The sequence below is a fragment of the Chelonia mydas genome, chromosome 1, assembly GCF_015237465.2.
Source record: "Chelonia mydas isolate rCheMyd1 chromosome 1, rCheMyd1.pri.v2, whole genome shotgun sequence".
Classification (NCBI taxonomy): Eukaryota; Metazoa; Chordata; order Testudines; family Cheloniidae; genus Chelonia; species Chelonia mydas.
This window is the reverse complement of record NC_057849.1, coordinates 12,355,008-12,373,551: the sequence shown is the minus strand read 5'-3', so window position 1 is coordinate 12,373,551 and position 18,544 is coordinate 12,355,008. Positions and strand designations below refer to the sequence as shown.

Here is an 18,544-nt window from a genome sequence, read left to right as displayed (position 1 = left end):
CATGTTTGTAAAACTAAACATCCTCAGGTGAATGGTGCCATACAAGTACAAAGCTAGGCACACATCAGTGACAGGTAAATTGAAGCTGATTATTTGATAAGCCCCCAAGATTTCTCTAACTAAGTCCCACTCATTCATTTTGCAAACAGTTTATTACATCAGACATCTTCCCATGGAGACAGCTGCATTAACATAAAGTTTGAGGGTCAAAGCTCTCCAAGTAAAACTAGGACACAGGGTCCACAGAGAAAAAAATAGAACTGAAAGAAAAAAGTACTGTTGGAAAGAGAGATGATTAAATAAAAGCACTGCTTTAACATGTCCATGTAATTACTGTGGGCAGAATCTGCAAGGATGTTTGCTCCCAGGAGAGGCTAATGTGTACTGTAGTCATCCTAGACCATAGAAGCTTTGCTAACACTGCTGATTTAATGGGAACTTGCATTTAGTTCTGTCCATCTTGCCTAGCAGCAGTGATGGGGAGCTATGGAGAGACAGGAAAGAAATAAGGGGAAATAATAATGTCATTAATAAGGGGAAAAGGCTATTGACAGAATCTCCCAAAAACGCTTTTACAAGTTTAAGTGGAGAACAACTACAGTACTGGGTTTTTAAAAAATATAAATATAGAGGACTGGTCTTCAAGACAGGGACTGTCTGTTTGGAAAGTGCTTAGCATGTGATGGGTGAGATGGGACTGTAAATAAGTAACGTAATGCGGATTTGTTTCAAGAAGGGGCTCTGTAACAGTGGCATTTGGTTTCATGATTGATGGCTGCCAGAGCAAACATGCTCCACTTACGAAAAAAACAACGGTTTTCGTAGCTGCCTTGCAAGATCAAGCTAGAATATGAGAACTGGTTTCTTCCTGGCTCATGAGTCTACCAGAACATGGTTTGCTTATGTAGTCAGAATAGAATCCAGCTAACACACAGCTGTGTTGGTTCTACAAAGCTGAACAGAGTAAATAGCAGCAACCACTATTTCAGCCTCCTGTTGCCAGCAGTCAGAAACCATGCTGCCAGTTCAAACCCGAGGTGGGATATGAGAGAACTATGCCTGGACCTGTCCTTAATAGTTTTATACAGTGGTGCAGTAGCCATGTTTGTCCCAGAATATTAGAGACACAAGTTGGGGGAGGTAATAAAACTTCTGTTGGAGAGAGAGAAACAAGCTTTTGAGTTACACAGAGCTCTGCTTAGATAGCAGGAGCGAGACACATTTTTTAAAACAAACTACTCATTTCTCCCCTCTATGCTCCACAGACCCTCGAGTCCCACGATGTGCCCAAGCCAGGAGTCCATTGTGGAACAGCTTTCTTCCCAGTCTTGCGCCAGCAAACATGGTTCCAAGTTTCTGGTGGTAACTCCACTCACATCAGTACGTTCCAGAGTCACTCCTGCTGTATTTCCATGACCATCACTAGAGTTACGTTAGGGGTGAATAAGGTCCATGAAGTTTTGGCAGCAAGCAAGGAAGGGAATGGCAGAGCTATCCCAATAGTTGAGAACAACCACTTCTCAAGGAGATTGGCTTTCCGCTTCAGAGCGGAGGGATCACCTGCCCATTGGTCAGCTACAATGCAAATTCCAATGTTATATGAAGAAGTCAATGGTGGGGTGGGGTGTATTTTTATAAGTTTAAAGCTTTAAAACCAAATAAATATATTTAGGATACTGGCTGATCAGCAAACCCTCACTCACTAGAGTCAAGTAGAGGCCTCATGTGAAAAACAGTTTGACAAGATTGGGGCCCATAAAATGCTGAGATTGATTGTATTACCTGATAGGTGTTGTCAAAGCTGTCATACATGAACCTGGTGATCAAGGAGGTCTTCCCCACTAGAAAACAGAAAAACAGGTTCAAGGAACAGTTTTTAGTGTGAAATTAGAACAAGTGACCAAACACTGCATTCCAGTTTTAACTGGTGTTCCATCAATCAATACTATGCAATTAAACTGGCCAAGGGTAAAAAGGAACTCAGTTGATGTAATTGTTGCAAGAGTCACTACTATTTTTCTGAAAGCCATTCAGATATTTAAGAAATTAAAGTTAAATGCACACAAAAAAAGCAAACAAACATAACAGATCCAACTACAACATTAACTTCAAATTATTGTGTTTGATTTTAAAATTTAGCCAATTGTGCCCATTCTCAAAAGTGTCTTAGGCCCAGATCCACAAAGGTATTTAGGTTCCTAGCTAGATTTCAATGGGAGTTAGGAGCCTAAAAATCTTTATGTATCTGGGGCTTACTCACTTTTGAAAATTTTACCTCTGATCTCCATTAACTCACACTACACATGCACCTGACATAACTACTAGTCACTACCACAAGACAGGATGGAAATGCACTGAAGTTGGCAGACCCCCTGCCCACAAAACGCCTGGACAGGATCTACTTTATACTCCTCACCACCACATCAGCTTCGATCCACCCTTGCAGACAACACATGTATTACCCCTTGCAGCATATGCAGGTATGTGCAGTGTTAAATAGCTCCCACGTTCCATCTGATGGTGGCTGCATTTCAGGATTGGTAGGAGAGGTAGATCACCTAATATCTTAGATCCTGTATCATGCCATTGTTAATGGATCTCCATCACTATGTTTATTAGTACTGTGTGCTTCGCTAGCATTTATCACAGATTTCAAAGCACTCTGTCAAAAGCTTATGTCTCCCTGAGGCAGGTAAGAAGTAACATACCCACTGTAAATCAGGCACACTAAGGCAGCTAGCTTCTGAGTGACATGTCAGTGGCTAAGCTGGGATGAGGACACAAGTGACCTGACAAACTCCTTTTCTACCTAGTCCACCACTTACTACTTTAGTCTAAACTGGCTCAGAAATAAGAGCCAGTAAGAAAATAGAAGAGGAGGAGTGTGAGGCTGGTGAAACCAAATCCCTTCTTGTGCCTCATCACAGTCTGGCATTTTAAAATCCTTGCACTGTACTTCTAGTGCTAAGCAACTGCCATGCACTATGCTTCTCTGTTGTACCCCACACTGCCATAGAGCCTTCCATAAGCACCAGTGCAGTGATTTCCATATAGGCTAGTTCAGGTGGTGCAGAACAGACAAAAAGGGAGAGCGGCATTACCTCCACGCTACCCACCCACACAACGCAGCTGAAGATGTGGCAGCTCAACTTGCACAGGGCTGTAGACTTCAGCAATAGCCAGAGCTTCTCTGTTCCGGTGGCAGTGAGAACCACCAGATGCCCCCCACAAGCAGTACCATGTAGCCTTCCAGAAAGCTGGGGGGGGGGGGGGGGACGACTGGGGAGACCATGAAAAAGGACCATGAATCACTTGTCTTTTTGACAACATTGGCCCAAACTTCTACAAACAAGGGCTCTCTAAGGCCACCCCAACAGAGCATTTGATTCTATTTCCAGGGTCCATGAATTTCACCATTGCTTCCTTTTGAATCCAGCTCTGCTATAAGAAATGAAATCTGCAGCTTCCAACAAGGAGCCTTTGAGACAGAGCCCTTGAGTCCAGATGTGACTTTCTCCATGAATTCGTAAATGCTTCCACCCTGTAAGCATAATCAAATTTCACAAGAAGTTCGAAGGCTGCCTTTTAAAGGTGTAACAAATATTCCCTTCAATGTATAGTTTTAGGCAGCACGCATCTGAGATAAAGCAGGGGTAGTCCCACATTTATTCAGATTTGTCCTGGGAACCCTACGCAACAGAATACAAGTATGTCGAACAGGGAGATGTGGTGCAGAGTGAACACAAAGCAGTGGTCACAGATCTAGAGACACTGCAAGTCTCAGATTAACTTTGCCGCATGATTCACTCCAGCATCTATGCTGATGTAGACCCTGGTGCAGTGCCACTAGTTGAAGAAGGTGTATCAGAAGGATGCAACAAAACAGAACAGCACCTTCCCTCCATAATGGTGCTTGCATAGCTCAAAGAATGGGAGCAGTGGATCTGGTCAAGAAACTCAGGAGAGGAGCGGACTTGACTTAAATCCTCACTGCACCTCTATGAGTAATTTACAGAGTCCCCAGTGGAAATTCTGAGAGTGGGCAGGTAACTACCACTGAGCTGGTTCTCTCAGGAGTCCTGAGGTACAGTGGGGTCAATCTGTATCTCCCTGCACCACCAAGAGCAAATCCATCTTACTATGACAGGGCACTGAAAGGATTGACAACAGGACTACCAATCATCATGCCCAGTGAAGCATACACTGCCGGTACTTCAAAACATGCCAGCAGGCTGCCAGCACGAGCTTCTAGAACTCCTCTCCTGTACTTCTGGATCTCTTGGAAGCAATCTCTGCTGAAAATACAGATCCGCCAGACAGGAAGGTTCTCTTTCCTATCACTTGCCATATCTCCCTACACCCCAACAACCTCATTTAAACTACCTTTCCAGCATCAAACAGCAGGTGCGGGGGAGAGAAAAGGTGATTGCTGTTGGGTTTAATTTGAATTGAAACTATTTCAACCTACGTATTGGTAATTTGGATGCACTTCACTTCAAAGACTCTTCTTTTCCTTTAAGGGAAAAAAGGTTCTCCTTACACAATGAATCAATAGTTACCGAATCAGGCTAGGCTTGATACCGACTGTTTACAGTTTTAATTCCACAACTATGAAAACATCACATTTCTAAGTGCAAACTTGCTTTAAGAGTCTAGGTAGACGTGGGAGCTAAGTGATTGGAACCAACAGTATCCGCACTTTCCCTTAAATTATAGACCCAGTGGGACCGGTGAGCCTCAGATTTTGAAATTCATGGGTTTGGATTTATATAAACAGGCACCCACCCTGAAGCTGTATAGGCTTAACACTGATTTCAAAGAACCATTCCTACAATATTTGGAACAGAGCCTGTATAAGGCAACTTCCCCATGCCCTCCATCACAAGCCAAAAGACAAAGAAACAGCAAAACACAAAAACAAAAATATTTTTCCCACCTCAGAACGGCCCCGGATGCCCCAAGCTCACAAAAGATTATAGGTGGGCCTTGAGGAATGCCCTGGAATTCAAACTGGCTATTCCACACCAAGAGCCAAAGGCCACTCATGGAAGCTGTCTTGCCAGCAGTCCCTTGCTATCAAAGGCTTTGGGTATATCTACCCTACAGCTGCCAAGCTACGGCACTGCAGCAGCGCTACTGCAGCACGGACGCTTCCTACATCGATGGAAGTGTTATTTTCCTTTTGATGTGGTCAATCCACTCCTTAATTCTTCCGTCGACCTAGCTGCAAGTACCGGGGGCATTAGACCAACCTAACTATGGAACACAGGGTGTGAAATTCCTCACAGCCTTGAATGATGTAGCTAGGTCAATCTAATATTTTGGTGTAGACCAGGCCTCAGCCTACACCAGGAAAAGGAGATAGGTTTCAGTCAGCATGTTTCACACCATTTAGACCACCTCATATGCTTTGACACACGACTGTCCACACCAAGTACTAAATAGTGATTAACAATGTTACATGTTGATTAATTCATTTCCCCAGTATACTAAGATAGGGGAAAGGAGTTAAACAAAGCCTAAAAACTCCACCCTGATCACCACTGTGATGCTGTCACACAGGGAGAGACGTGGTCTCAGGCAGGCCCAAGTATCACTAGCACCAGCTTTATACTGACATTTAACTAGGCATGAAAACGGGGCCGGGGGTGGGGGTGGGGGGGGTTGGTTGAACTTAAATATAGTGGCTTTAGAAGGATGTGAAGACAGGCTAGATCCCACAGCTAGTGGTCTGGCCTAGACTACACTTAAAACTTAGGTTGACATAGGTGCTGTGTTCAGGGATGTGGAAAATCCACACTCCTGAGCACCATAGCTGTGCCAACATAACCCCCAGTGCAGACACAGCAAGGTCAATGAAGAATGCTTCCACTGACCTAGCTCCTGTCATTCAGAAAGGTGGAGTTCCTACAGCACAGGAAACCTCTTCTGTTGCTGTAGTCCACATCTACACTATAGGGTTACAGCAGCATAGCCATGGCACTGTAACTATGCTGCTGTGGCGTCTGTAGTGTAGATATGGCCTTTTTAGCAAGTTGATTATTGTTCATTCACCTTACACAGAGGAAGGGCCATGGAGCCAGAGTTCAGTTTGCTTTTGCCCTTACGTCACAGTAATTCAAGTTCCATTTTCACTTCTATCTCACTTTACAGTTCAGGATCAGAACCATGTCAGTCTCTACTGAACATACACTTGACTTACAGCACCTGAAACAGGACTGATTTTAAACAACGTTCTATTTCATGACAATATGTTTTTGGGGGAGGAGAATCAAAGCTGAATGCAGACAGCAAAGCCATCAACAAAGGGAAAAGACTTCTAAAATGATCATCTCTGTCAAAATATGGAGGGGGGGGGACGGGACGGACAGACAAAAATCCTTGCCCCACTAGATGGAGCAGTGTAATAGCTGTGCCAGACAGACTCAGGATATAAGTCTTAACTGCCTGTGGCGGCGAGCTTTCCAGTTGGACAGACACAGGCCTAGTTTACACTACAGAGTTTTGTTGACAAAATAAAACCATCTCGACGAGAGGCGCAGAGCCTTTTGCGACACAGTTAGATCGACAAAGCATCGGTGTAGACACCACGCTTGGTTTTGTCGCTGTAAATAGCCTCCAGGTGGTGTCCCATAATGCCCATCCTGACCACTCTAGTCAGCAGTTCAAACTCCACTGCCCTGCATCCAGGTACACAGGCATCTGTGTCTCTCACTTTAAAGGCCTGGGAATTTTTGAAATCCCACTTCATGTTTTGCTCGGCATGAAGAACTCATATTGCATTTTCCCAGGTGACCATGGCGGTTCCAAGCAGCAAACGCTCTCCCATTTGGACCACAGCTGAGTTGTTGGATCTGCTGAGTATATGGGGAGTAGGCTGTCCAGTCCCAGCTGTGCTCCAGCTGCAGGAACTTCAATTCCTACGAACAGAACACAGTGCAGTGCCAAACAAAGATAAAGGAACTGAAGCAGACATACCAGAAGGCAAGGGAGGCAAACCGTTGCTCTGGTGCTGTGCTGAAGACCTGCTGCTTCTATAAGGAGCTGGATGCTATCCTAGGCAGTGACGCCACCTCCACCGCCAAGAGCCCCATGGATACTTTGGTGGGACTGGAGGCGGAAGACAGTGGACGCAACCCCAAGGGCGAAGTTGTGGCTAAGGATGTTGAGTTGGAGGACAATGTAGAGAACAGGGCAGGGTAGTCATTGGTGCAGTGAGTCAGGATCTCTTTTCCACTCCGGAGAAGTCTAGCCAGACCCAGCAGTTCGTCTCTGGCATGCATGACACAGAAGAGAAGAACCCTGGTAAGTGATTTTTTTTAGTTGATGCTGCTCGGGTCTCCCAGGATCACTATGGGCATTTCAACATCCCCCATTGGAATCTTCTAGTTTGGAAAGAAAATCCCTGCTTGGGGTTTTCTGTATAAGCCAGTGTTTCTGAAGATGTGTGCATAATGCACCTTCTCAGACCACCCTGCACTGATGTCAGTGAAAAGCCCACGATGATCCACAAGCGCCTGCAATGCCATAGAGAAGTACCACTTTCTACTGGTGTACTCCATTACAAGATGGTCCGGGGACAAAACTGGAATGTGTGTTCCATCTATCGCCCTTCCACAGTTAGGGAATCCCATTGCCGCAAAGCCATCCACTATTTCATGGACATGTCAAAGAGTCACAGTCCTTCATAGCAGGATGTGATTAATGGCCCTGCACACTTGCATTAACGAAGCCCCACGGGTCGACTTTCCGACTCCAAACTGATTCACAACCAAGTGGTAGCGGTCTGGATTGGTCAGTTTCCACACGGCGATCGCCATGCGCTTCTCCACCAAGAGGGCAACTCTCATTCTGGTGTCCTTGTGCCATTGTGCTGTGGCGAGCTCCCCAAACAATTCCAGGAAGGTGGCTTTCTGCATCTGAAAGTTCTGCAGCCACTGCTCGGCATCCCAGACCTGCAGAACTATGCAATCCTAGCACTGAGTACTTGTTTCCTGAGTCCAAAAGCGACTGTCCACCATGTGCAGCTGCTCTGTGAATGCCAAAAGTAATTGGTGTTGTTTCTTTCCATGGCATACAATAGGCCAGGGAACTCTGATTCCTGTTCAGATTGGGAATTCATGATATACTGCATGACCAGCCATGATGTGTTCATAATAGTGCTGGATTCATCCTTTCAGAAAGAGATGGTGGGCGCACAGTAAACAGGGGCTGTTGAAAAATGACACGAAACGAGCTGGAAGCCCCTGGAATACTGAGACAGAAAAAAACATCATGGGACACTGAGTCCACATACCTTCCCACAATGCCTAGCTGCAGAAGGTGGCGAGTAGCACAGTGGGATAGCTACCCATAGTGCACTGCTCTCACTATCAATGATAAAGCACCAAATGTGGATGTGCTCTGCCAACAGGAGGGAGCGCAGGGTGAATATGCACTAGTGATGTAATTATAACACCTTTTGATCATCGGCATAACTTTTGTCAACAAAACTCGGTAGTACAGACAAGGCCTCAGGTTTGCCGGGCTTGTGCTGGCACTTTAAAAATAGCTGTGTAGATGGTGCTTTGAAGTTGCATTTCAGGCTCAAAAGCTCCTGCCCCCACTACCCCCAGACTTCAGCCCCTGAGCTCCAGCCCACCCCACAACTTCAAAGAGCTGTCCACACAGCTCATGTTAGAGCGCTATCACAAGCCCCACTAGCCTGAGTCTGGTGATCCGGGCTGGGAGGCTCGCTGCCTAGAGACCAACACAAAAGGTCAACATCCAGAAATTTGGTTGGAAATATGAAGGAACCCAGTGAGAAATGCATCCAGAAGAAAGCAGAAAACGAGTCAGGTGGTGAGTCTTTGACCATGTCTCCAACGGCAAATGGAGGAAAAATACCTTATGTTAGCGCAATCAGACTCAAAAGCCTCATTAAGAGGCAAGTTCACACATTTAAAGCTGCATTGGCAGGCTCTATTATAGTCCATGTTCTCCTCTAGGCTACAAGACAGCCAACCAACAACTTTTCAAACACCTTAGCCTGCCTCTTAACAAGGCACTGCATTCACGTTAAGATAAAAAAGGACTTAGGGGACAACACAAGCTTCCAGTGCAATGCTGTGGCAAAAAGGGCTAATGCCATCCTTGGATGTATATAGACAGGGGAGTAGCGAGTAAGAGAAGGGAGGTATATGGCACTGGTGAGATAGATAGTGGAATAACTACATATAGTAATACATACATACACACGCGCACACACACACGAGTTCTGGTGTCCACTTTTTAAAAGGGATATTGAAAAATAGGAGAGAATGCAGGAAAGAGCCACAGAAGTGATTACGGGCTGGAAAAAATGCATTATACTGAGAGACTTAAAGAGCTCAAATCGGTTAAGCTTGTCAAAAGGAGTGAGCTGTGACTTGATTACAGTCTATGACCTTGTAAACTGGAGTAATAGTAATAGGATGAAATTTAATAGTGAGAAGTGTAAGGTCATGCATTTAGGGATTAAGAACAAGAATTTTAGTTATAAGCTGGGGACGCATCAATTAGAAGTAACGGAGGAGGAGAAGGACCTTGGAGTATTGGTTGATCACAGGATGATTATGACCCAACAATGTGATATGGCCATGAAAAAAGCTAATGCGGTCCTGGGATGCATCAGGCGAGGTATTTCCAGTAGAGATAAGGAGGTTTTAGTACCGTTATACAAGGCACTGGTCAGACCTCATCTGGAATACTGTGTGCAGTTCTGGTCTCCCATGTTTAAGAAGGATGAATTCAAATTGGGACAGGTACAGAGAAGGGCTACTAGGATGATCCGAGGAATGGAAAACCTGTCTTATGAAAGGAGACTCAAAGAGCTTGGCTTGTTTGGCCTAACCAAAAGAAGGCTGAGGGGAGATATGATTGCTCTCTATAAATATATCAGAGGGATAAATACCAGAGAGGGAGAGGAATTATTTAAGCTCAGTACCAATGTGGACACAAGAACAAATGGATATAAACTGGTCATCGGGAAGTTTAGACTTGAAATATGAGTCAGCATATTGAAACTGGATATGAGTCAGCAGTGTGCCCTTGTTGCCAAGAAGGCCAATGGCATTTTGGGATGTATAAGTAGGGGCATAGCGAGCAGATCGAGGGACGTGATCGTCCCCCTCTATTCGACATTGGTGAGGCCTCATCTGGAGTACTGTATCCAGTTTTGGGCCACACACTACAAGAAGGATGTGGATAAATTGGAGAGAGTCCAGCGAAGGGCAACAAAAATGATTAGGGGTCTGGAACACATGACTTATGAGGAGAGGCTGAGGGAACTGGGATTGTTTAGTCTGCAGAAGAGAAGAATGAGGGGGGATTTGATAGCTGCTTTCAACTACCTGAGAGGTGGTTCCAGAGAGGATGGTTCTAGACTATTCTCAGCGGTAGAAGAGGACAGGACAAGGAGTAATGGTCTCAAGTTGCAGTGGGGGAGGTTTAGGTTGGATACTAGGAAAAACTTTTTCACTAGGAGGGTGGTGAAACACTGGAATGCGTTACCTAGGGAGGTGGTAGAATCTCCTTCCTTAGAAGTTTTTAAGGTCAGGCTTGACAAAGCCCTGGCTGGGATGATTTAATGGGGGATTGGTCCTGCTTTGAGCAGGGGGTTGGACTAGATGACCTCCTGAGGTCCCTTCCAACCCTGATATTCTATGATTCTATGAAATTAGACAAAGGTCACCAGAGGAGTGAAGTTTTGGAATAGCCTTCAAGGGAAGCAGTGGGGGCAAAAGACCAATCTGGCTTCAAGATTAAACTCGAAGGAGGAGGAGATGGTATGATGGGATAACATGATTTTGGCAATTAATTGATCTTTAAATATTCATGGTAAATAGGCCCAATGGCCTGTGATGGGATGTTAGATGGGATCTGAGTTACTACAGAGAATTCTTTCCTGGGTATCTGGCTGGTGAATCTTGCTCATATGCTCAGGGTTCAGCTGATCGCCATATTTGGGGTCGGGAAGGAATTTTCCTCCAGGGCAGATTGGAAGAGGCCCTGGAGGTTTTTCACCTTCCTCTGTAGCATGGGGCACGGGTCACTTGCTGGAGGATTCTCTGCTCCTTGAAGTCTTTAAACCATGGTTTGAGGACTTCAATATCTCAGACATAGGTGAGAGGTTTATCGCAGGAGTGGGTGGGTGAGACTGTGTCCCGTGTTGTGCAGGAGGTCAGACTAGATGATCAGAATGGTCCCTTCTGACCTTAATATCTATGAGTCTATAACAGGGGCAGCCAAACTTACTGACCCTCCGAGCCGCATACAATAATCTTCAGAAGTTTGAGAGCTGGGTGCGCCTGCTGGGGCTCGGGGCTTCGCCCCATTGGAGGCACCTGCTGGGGCTAGGGAGTTCAGCAGGCATGCCTCACAGGTCTAAGGCACCGAGAACCCCCCTCCCCGCTGAGCAGAAGCCCCTCTCCCCCCCAACCCCTCCCTCCACTCCTGGCTGCAGGGCAGAAGCCCCGATCCCCCACCCCCTATCTGGTAGGCGGAGAATGGAGTGGGGGGGCCTCCACAAGCTGCACTAACTGTAAAAGAGCTGCATGGGGCTTGTGAGCTGCGGTTTGGCCACCCCTAGTGTAGAAGTACCTTCATGGGGAGAAAGTAGCGGGTACTAAAGGGCTCTTTAATCCAGCAGAAAAAGGCAGAACAAGAACCAATGGCTGGAAATTGAAGCCAGACAAATTCCGATTAGAAATAAGGCCCAGATTTTTAACAGTGCAGGTGGTTAACCACTGGAACAAGCTACCACGGGAAGTGAAAGATTCTCTATCCCTTTCTGTCTTCAGCTCAAGACTGGATGCCTTTTTGGAAGATCTGCTTTAGTCAGACATAAGTTATTGGGCTCAATACAGGGGTTAATGGATAATGTTCTATGGCCTGTCAGATTACATGATACATTCGTTCCTTTTGGCCTTAAATTCTACGAACTGGAGAGCGGACACACCTTTTTTGCTCGTCAAAACATACCTATAAAACTAATATCCAATTATATAGAGAGGGTCTGATCAGAAGAGTGACTAAATAAAATGGCACCTTGTTAACATATTCACTGCATGTTGCAGAGTCCAATCAGCTGACTATTTTGCTACTTTTTTACTCCTGCCAACGCTGCAGTGCCTACACAACTATGGTACAGTGAGCTGGCAGTTAGGAAAAAAATCTTTAGTTAGCAACAGCATATTTGAAAGCCAAAATAGCTGCCTTAGATTTACTTTCCGATGACTCTCCAAAATAAGGAAAATCAAAGGTGAGATTCAGCAATCACATGCTGAACTGTATAATGAGGTAAGGGACGTCACAGCAGGGAGTTTTTGGAAAAGATGAAAGGCTAGCAAATAAAAACGGATAAAAAGAAAAAGAAAATTAAGATTTGTTCTCATACAAAGCACCAGACCCAGATTTCGGGGAACGTTTGATCTGCACGAGACAGAAAAATATTAAGGAAGCTAAAGATCAGCGTCAGGAGTTTTTTCTGCCTCTGCATATTGGTCATAAGGTTAGCCCTGGTCCGGAGAATGCAACAAAAGGTAAATGCTAACCAGTTTGCCTGATACTGAAGTCAGGCTTACTGGCCTGTAATTGCCAGGATCACCTCAGGAGCCCTTTTTAAAAATTGGTGTCACATTAGCTATCCTCCAGTTGTTTGGTACCGAAGCTGATTTAAACGATAGATTACAGATGACAGTTAGTAGTCCTGCAATTTCACATTTGAGTTCCTTCAGAACTCTTGGGTGAATAGCATCTGGTCCTGGTGACTTATTACTGTTTAGGTTATCATTTGTTCCAAAACCTCCTCTAGTGACACCTCAATCTGGGACAGTTCCTCAAATTTGTCACCTAAAAGGCTCAGGTTTGGGAATCTCCCTCACATCCTCAACCGTGAAGTTTGATGCAAAGAATTCATTTAAGTTTCTCCAGAATGGCCTTATTGTCCTTGAGTGCTCCTTTAGTATCTTGATCATCAAGTGGCCCCGCTGGTTGTTCAGCAAGCTTCCTGCTCCTGATGTAATTTGCTATTACTTTTTGAGTCTTTGGCTAGCTGTTCTTCAAATTCTTTTTTGGCCTTCCTAATTATATTTTTACACTTCATTTGCCAGAGTTTAGACTGCTTTCTATTTTCCTCATTAGGATTTAACTTCCACTTTTTAAAAGATACCTTTTTGCCTCTCCCTGCTTCTTTTACTTTGTTTAGCCACGGTGGCTCCTTTTTGGTTCTCTTACTATGTTTTTTAATTTGGGGTATACATTTAAGTTGAGCCTCTATTATGGTGTCTTTAAAAAGTTTCCATGCAGCTGGCACGGATTTTACTTTTGGTGTTGTACCTTTTAATTTGTGTTTCACTAACCTCCTCATTTTTGTGTAGTTCCCCTTTTTTAAATTAAATGCTACAGTGTTGGGCTGCTGTGGCGTTTTACCCATCACAGGGATGTTACGTTTAATTATATTATGGTCACTATTACCAAGGGGACCAGCTATATTCACCACTTGGACCTGATCCTGTGCTCCACTTAGGACTAAATCAAGAATTGCCTCTCCTCTTCTGGGTTCCAGGACTAGCTGCTCCAAGAAGCAGTCATTTAAGGTGTCAAGAAACTTTATCTCTGCATCCCTTCCTGATGTGACATGTACCCAGTAAAAATGGGGATAGTTGAAATCCCCCATTATTATTGATTTTTTTTTTTTTAATAGCCTCTCTAATCTCCCTGAGCATTTCAGTCACTACACCATCCTGGTCAGGTGGTCAGTAATATATCCCTACTGCTAGATTCTTATTACTCAGGCATGGAATTACTCTCCATAGAGATTCTATGGTACAGTTTGGTTCATTTAAGATTTTTACTTCATTTGATTCTATGCTTTCTTTCACAAATAGTGCCATTCCGCCACCAGCAAGACCTGTTCTGTCCTTCCGATATATTTGATACCCTGGTATTACTGTGTCCCATTGATTATCCTCATTCCACCAAGTTTCTGTGATGCCTATCATATCAATATCCTCATTTAACACGAGGCACTCTAGTTCACCCATCTTATTATTTAGACTTCTAGCACTAGTATATAAGCACTTTAAAAACTTGTCACTTTTTAGCTGTCTTCCATTACATGATGTAACTGAATGGGATTTTTTCTTCTTTGTTTCTCATCAAATCTTACCTGTTTTTTTTAATCTTCCATCTCTCGTCATTAGGACAGAGAATCTCCATTTATAGATCCTCCCCTAAGGGATGTCCAAACCACGTGCTCCTTCGCACCTGTCTGCTTTCCCCAACCCTTAGTTTAAAGGGTGAATTTGAACCCACAGCTGTTTGTGGCTAATCGAAGGCAGTTACTGCAATCCATGCTCCTTTCTATTAAACTAAGGCAGTGCAGGGATTCAATAGGTGCCCTGGTTTGGGGCGGGGGGAGCTATTCTAAAGAGCTATCAAAATTCACAAGTGGGAGCAATCTGATTGTCTTTGACAAGTGATCACCCCTCTGCACTTGAGGCTTTTATAAAATCTTACTGGACAGGGGCAATGCACAACTGTTGATAATGGGGGTGGTGCAGGACATATAAATACTGGCAGAATCCCCCCCCCCACCCCATCTCCTCTGTTACTGGGGATAGGAGATACTGATGCCAGTCTGGTGGTATACAACATGAGCTGATGGCCTGAGTTCAGTGGCTAGTGATGTTGTTGGGAGGCCTGGATCAGCGTCCACTTTGCACTCCATGTCAATACCCGGCCCGAGCCAGGGAACCTAATTTATCCAACCAGCGGACCAAATTCAGTGATGAATCCTGGTCACATGTCGCCTGAGACACGGTGAGCGTACACAAGAAGTAGTCGTGGCGTTATTTGTGTCTCACACCACCATTATGAAACCCTGCAGACAGTTTCTGCAGAAGCCAAGGATCACATGGGAAGGGAGACTAGAGAAGGTCAAGATTGAGGGATGATGGGCAGTTTTCAGAACCATTGGTCATGCTAGGACTGTCAGGTTTAAAACAACAAAAGGAAGTATTTTTTCACATAATGCACAGTCAACCTGTGGAACTCCTTGCCAGAGGATGTTGTGAAGGCCAAGACTATAAAAGGATTCAAAAAAGAACTAGATAAATTAATGGATAAATCAATGCCTATTAGCCAGGATGGGCAGGGACGGTGTCCCTAGCCTCTGTTTGCCAGAAGCTGAAAATGGGTAACAGGGTATGGATCACTTGATTACCTGTTCTGTTCATTCCCTCTGGGGAAGCTGGCATTGGCTACTATTGGAATACAGGATACTGAGCAAGATGGACCTTTGGTCTGACCCAGTATGGCCATTCGTATGTTCTTATGTCAGGGGGCTAGAAGACTTCATATTCAGTCTGACACCTCTGAAAAACACTAAAATTGCCTCTTTTTAAAACATCCAAAAAATTACCTAAGCCAAATGCATTAAAAGCAGAAGCCGGAACTGAAAAGATAGACATCCCCCCTCTGCTCCCCCCAGTAGTTATTTAAACGAGGTAGGATGATGTTTTCCCAGCTCCAAGAGCCAATTCCATTAGCAGCAACTCAGTAGCTCCCCCCAAGGAAAGCATACTGCTGGTGAGAACGAGAAGCAGGCTCATCCAGCCTTTGCCAGTGAGAAAAATGCAGCTCCCAGAGGGCTTTTAAAAGCAGATGCTGATCACCCTAAGGCAGATCTACTCTTCTCTGCCTGTTATAGTGCTGTCATATCTCCCCTCTCAAGCAGGCAGGACTCCGACGATTCCTCCTCCTTGCTCATACAGCTCAGCTCTCCCCAACAGATTAAATTAGGCTCCTTGTACGGGGGAACTGGCGTACATTTCTTCTTAAAAAGCCTAGTGCTAGGGTGTGACCATTCTGCACGTCATAACAATCAAAGGGCAGGATCACCTGAGCTGCTGGATGCCCTCAACTCCATTAGAGTGAGAGTTCAGTGCCCCAATCTTGCAGGGCTCTGGGCAACCAGAACATAGCATATTACAATACAGAAAGGTGGGAAGCATGCTTTGTTGTTTACAGGAAGGGATTAAGGCAACAGGGCTAATGAAACGTGCTGGAGACAGTGTATTTGTGAAAGCCCCTGCAGCAATGCAGGCTCCCTTCTCTTGCACCACCAGCGTGTCCCAGCCCTGACCTCAAGAGACCAGATGTGTAGGATAGAAGTCTCCATATCCCACTCAGTGGGTGAGCTCTGCTAAGTCTGACCACAAGGGTATCAAAAGGAGCAGCAGTTTGTGGCATGAATGCTTGTCCAGTGAGACCCTCAATTCACACAGGCCAGAGGCAAGGTGAGAGTAACTTGGGGCCAGGTTTACAATGGTATTAAGGTATCTAAAGATGGATACAGGCACCTTGTGGCATGTTAGAGAGGGCCTAACTCACAGTGACTTCAAAGGAAGTTTGGTGCTTTTACAAGCCCTATTGGGTGCCTACCTGCACTTACAGACACATAAATAACTTTGTAAATCAGGCCTTGGGTCATTACTAACCCAGGCTAGAGCTGAGCCAGGCTCTATTACTCCCATTCCATTAACTTAGGCCATCCAGCCCCATATGCTATACTGCTTTTTAAAATATCAAACTTTTTCCTAAGTTTAAAAGAAACAAATTGCTCTACACAGTACTTTGTAAACTGGCGCTCTTCTATGGATTACTTTCTTACAAAATCAGTGTTCAGAAATCAAAGCACAAAGGCTGATCGAGTCCATTTGACGAACTCCGAGTGTTAGGAAGACCAGAACCAAATGCATTTCATAGAGTAGTCAGATACAACTGAAGTCATGGTGATAAGCTTCTGGTTCTAACAGTTCTGATCAGACAAATTACCATGTACATTTAGAGTTTATCTGCTTCCTGAAAGATGTTATGTTGCTCTACATCTCTAATGTGCAATGCAACGGAAGCAGACACCCCACAAGAACCATCCACTAATAAAACCGATTAATAATAGCAGGTCTCTACTATTCCTTTTTGCCTGCATTAACAGTATATGCTATTGCCCACTATTGGCAGTGTAACAAAAAGTGCTCTTTGTTTCATGCTATAATGAGCCACTAGGGAGACTCACAGAAGTTAGAGATGGAAAAGACCCATTAGATCATGCAAAATCATTTTCCTGCCAAGACAGGATTAGAAGGTCATTTGTTGCCAGGCAGGAGTTTGGTAAGAAGTTCAGGCAAAGTAATTAAAAGTGACCCACAAAGGAAAAAAATTGGGATTGTGCCACTTTTGCTCCTTTATGATGTATGAAGACAGACAGTCCTTCCTGTCCCTTTTTTAGGGATTTGCCTGTTTTACATTAGAAATTCAGGCTTCCTACACAAAGTCTTCCAGGAAAAACAGGGATGGCAAACATTAAGGTCTCACAGAGATAGAGAGCAGTGAAACCTGATTTAGAGTGAAAGATTTTTATTCAGCTCTCAAAATGCTGATAACCCCCTATTTCTCTCTCTCACACACACACTAGAAAAACTGGGAGACAAAAAAAGGATATGCTGAAAGACTCAATAACCCCTGCCCTCTCCAGCAAAAAGATGAGAAAATTTCCAATCCACTTCTCTGGATCCTCCAAGAATTCCTCTAGCAAAACTAAGGCTTGACATTCTTGTTATTTCTAAAGGTAAAAATTAAGCAGAGGGAAACTTTAAAAGCCTTTCAGGTGTGCTTTGTAAGGAAGCAAACAAAGGGCATAAACCTAAGTCCCTCCGACTACACTTCGCTGGTCTCCTTTAAGGGGAGATAGTTGAGGGTGTGGACACTTAGGAAGCTACATGTTACCCATCCGACCTAAGGGAGTTGAGTGTATATTCTGCAGTATGGATTTCTAAAGCTATTCCTACTGGCTTTTGTCTATCCTAGGACTAATAATTCACCATGGCATACTTCAGTAATGACAGCTGTAGTGCAAGGCTCAGACATTTTTATTGTCATTTAACCCTGTTCTGTGTTTAACCCCACCCATGGCAGGATCAGATGACCTGACACTGCACTATAGCTACCACTGACAAAGCTGCAATATGGTGAATTACAAGTCCTAGAAGTTTTCTAATTGTTGGTTTCAAACTAATCTTGAGTCCTCAGTATACAGGACATCCATGGGATCTCAAAGATCAGAAAGATGAGAGCATGGAAACATGAGAGATAAGCTATGGCAGAGCTAGAAATAAAAGCCACAGAAAGGGAAGAAGTGTAGCTCAGCGGAAAGACAGCACATTGGAGAATGATGCATTAAAGCCTTTTTTAGACTCATTTAAAAAGAAACCCCAACGGTGGGCATGTTCATACTTGACTTAAACGATCCATGTGAGCCAGTCATCAAGGAAGTTTATTTTTAGATTTGTCAGCCCACTCTACAACTGCAGAATGGGAATATGAGAGTGATTAAAGCAGCTTATTTAAAAAAATCCTCCTCTGTAGTCTCCACTATCATGCAGTGGAAATTCTGCCCCATTCCCCAAAGCAGTACGCAGAACTTGCTTATTCTTTTGTGGATGCTGACAGAGCCAGCAGCAAC

The 18,544-nt window shown here is 44.4% G+C and overlaps 1 protein-coding gene across 3 annotated transcripts in view; it reads right to left on the bottom strand.

The window, feature by feature from the left end:
* The window catches only part of RAB6A (RAB6A, member RAS oncogene family), a 99,946-nt gene that overhangs the window by 38,592 nt on the left and 42,810 nt on the right, over nucleotides 1-18,544 (bottom strand). For all 3 annotated transcript variants that reach the window (XM_037880072.2, XM_037880120.2, XM_037880192.2), the window contains exon 2: nucleotides 1,783-1,841. In XM_037880072.2, coding sequence (XP_037736000.1) covers nucleotides 1,783-1,841 — 59 coding nt within the window. The remainder of the gene's footprint in view (nucleotides 1-1,782; nucleotides 1,842-18,544) is intronic.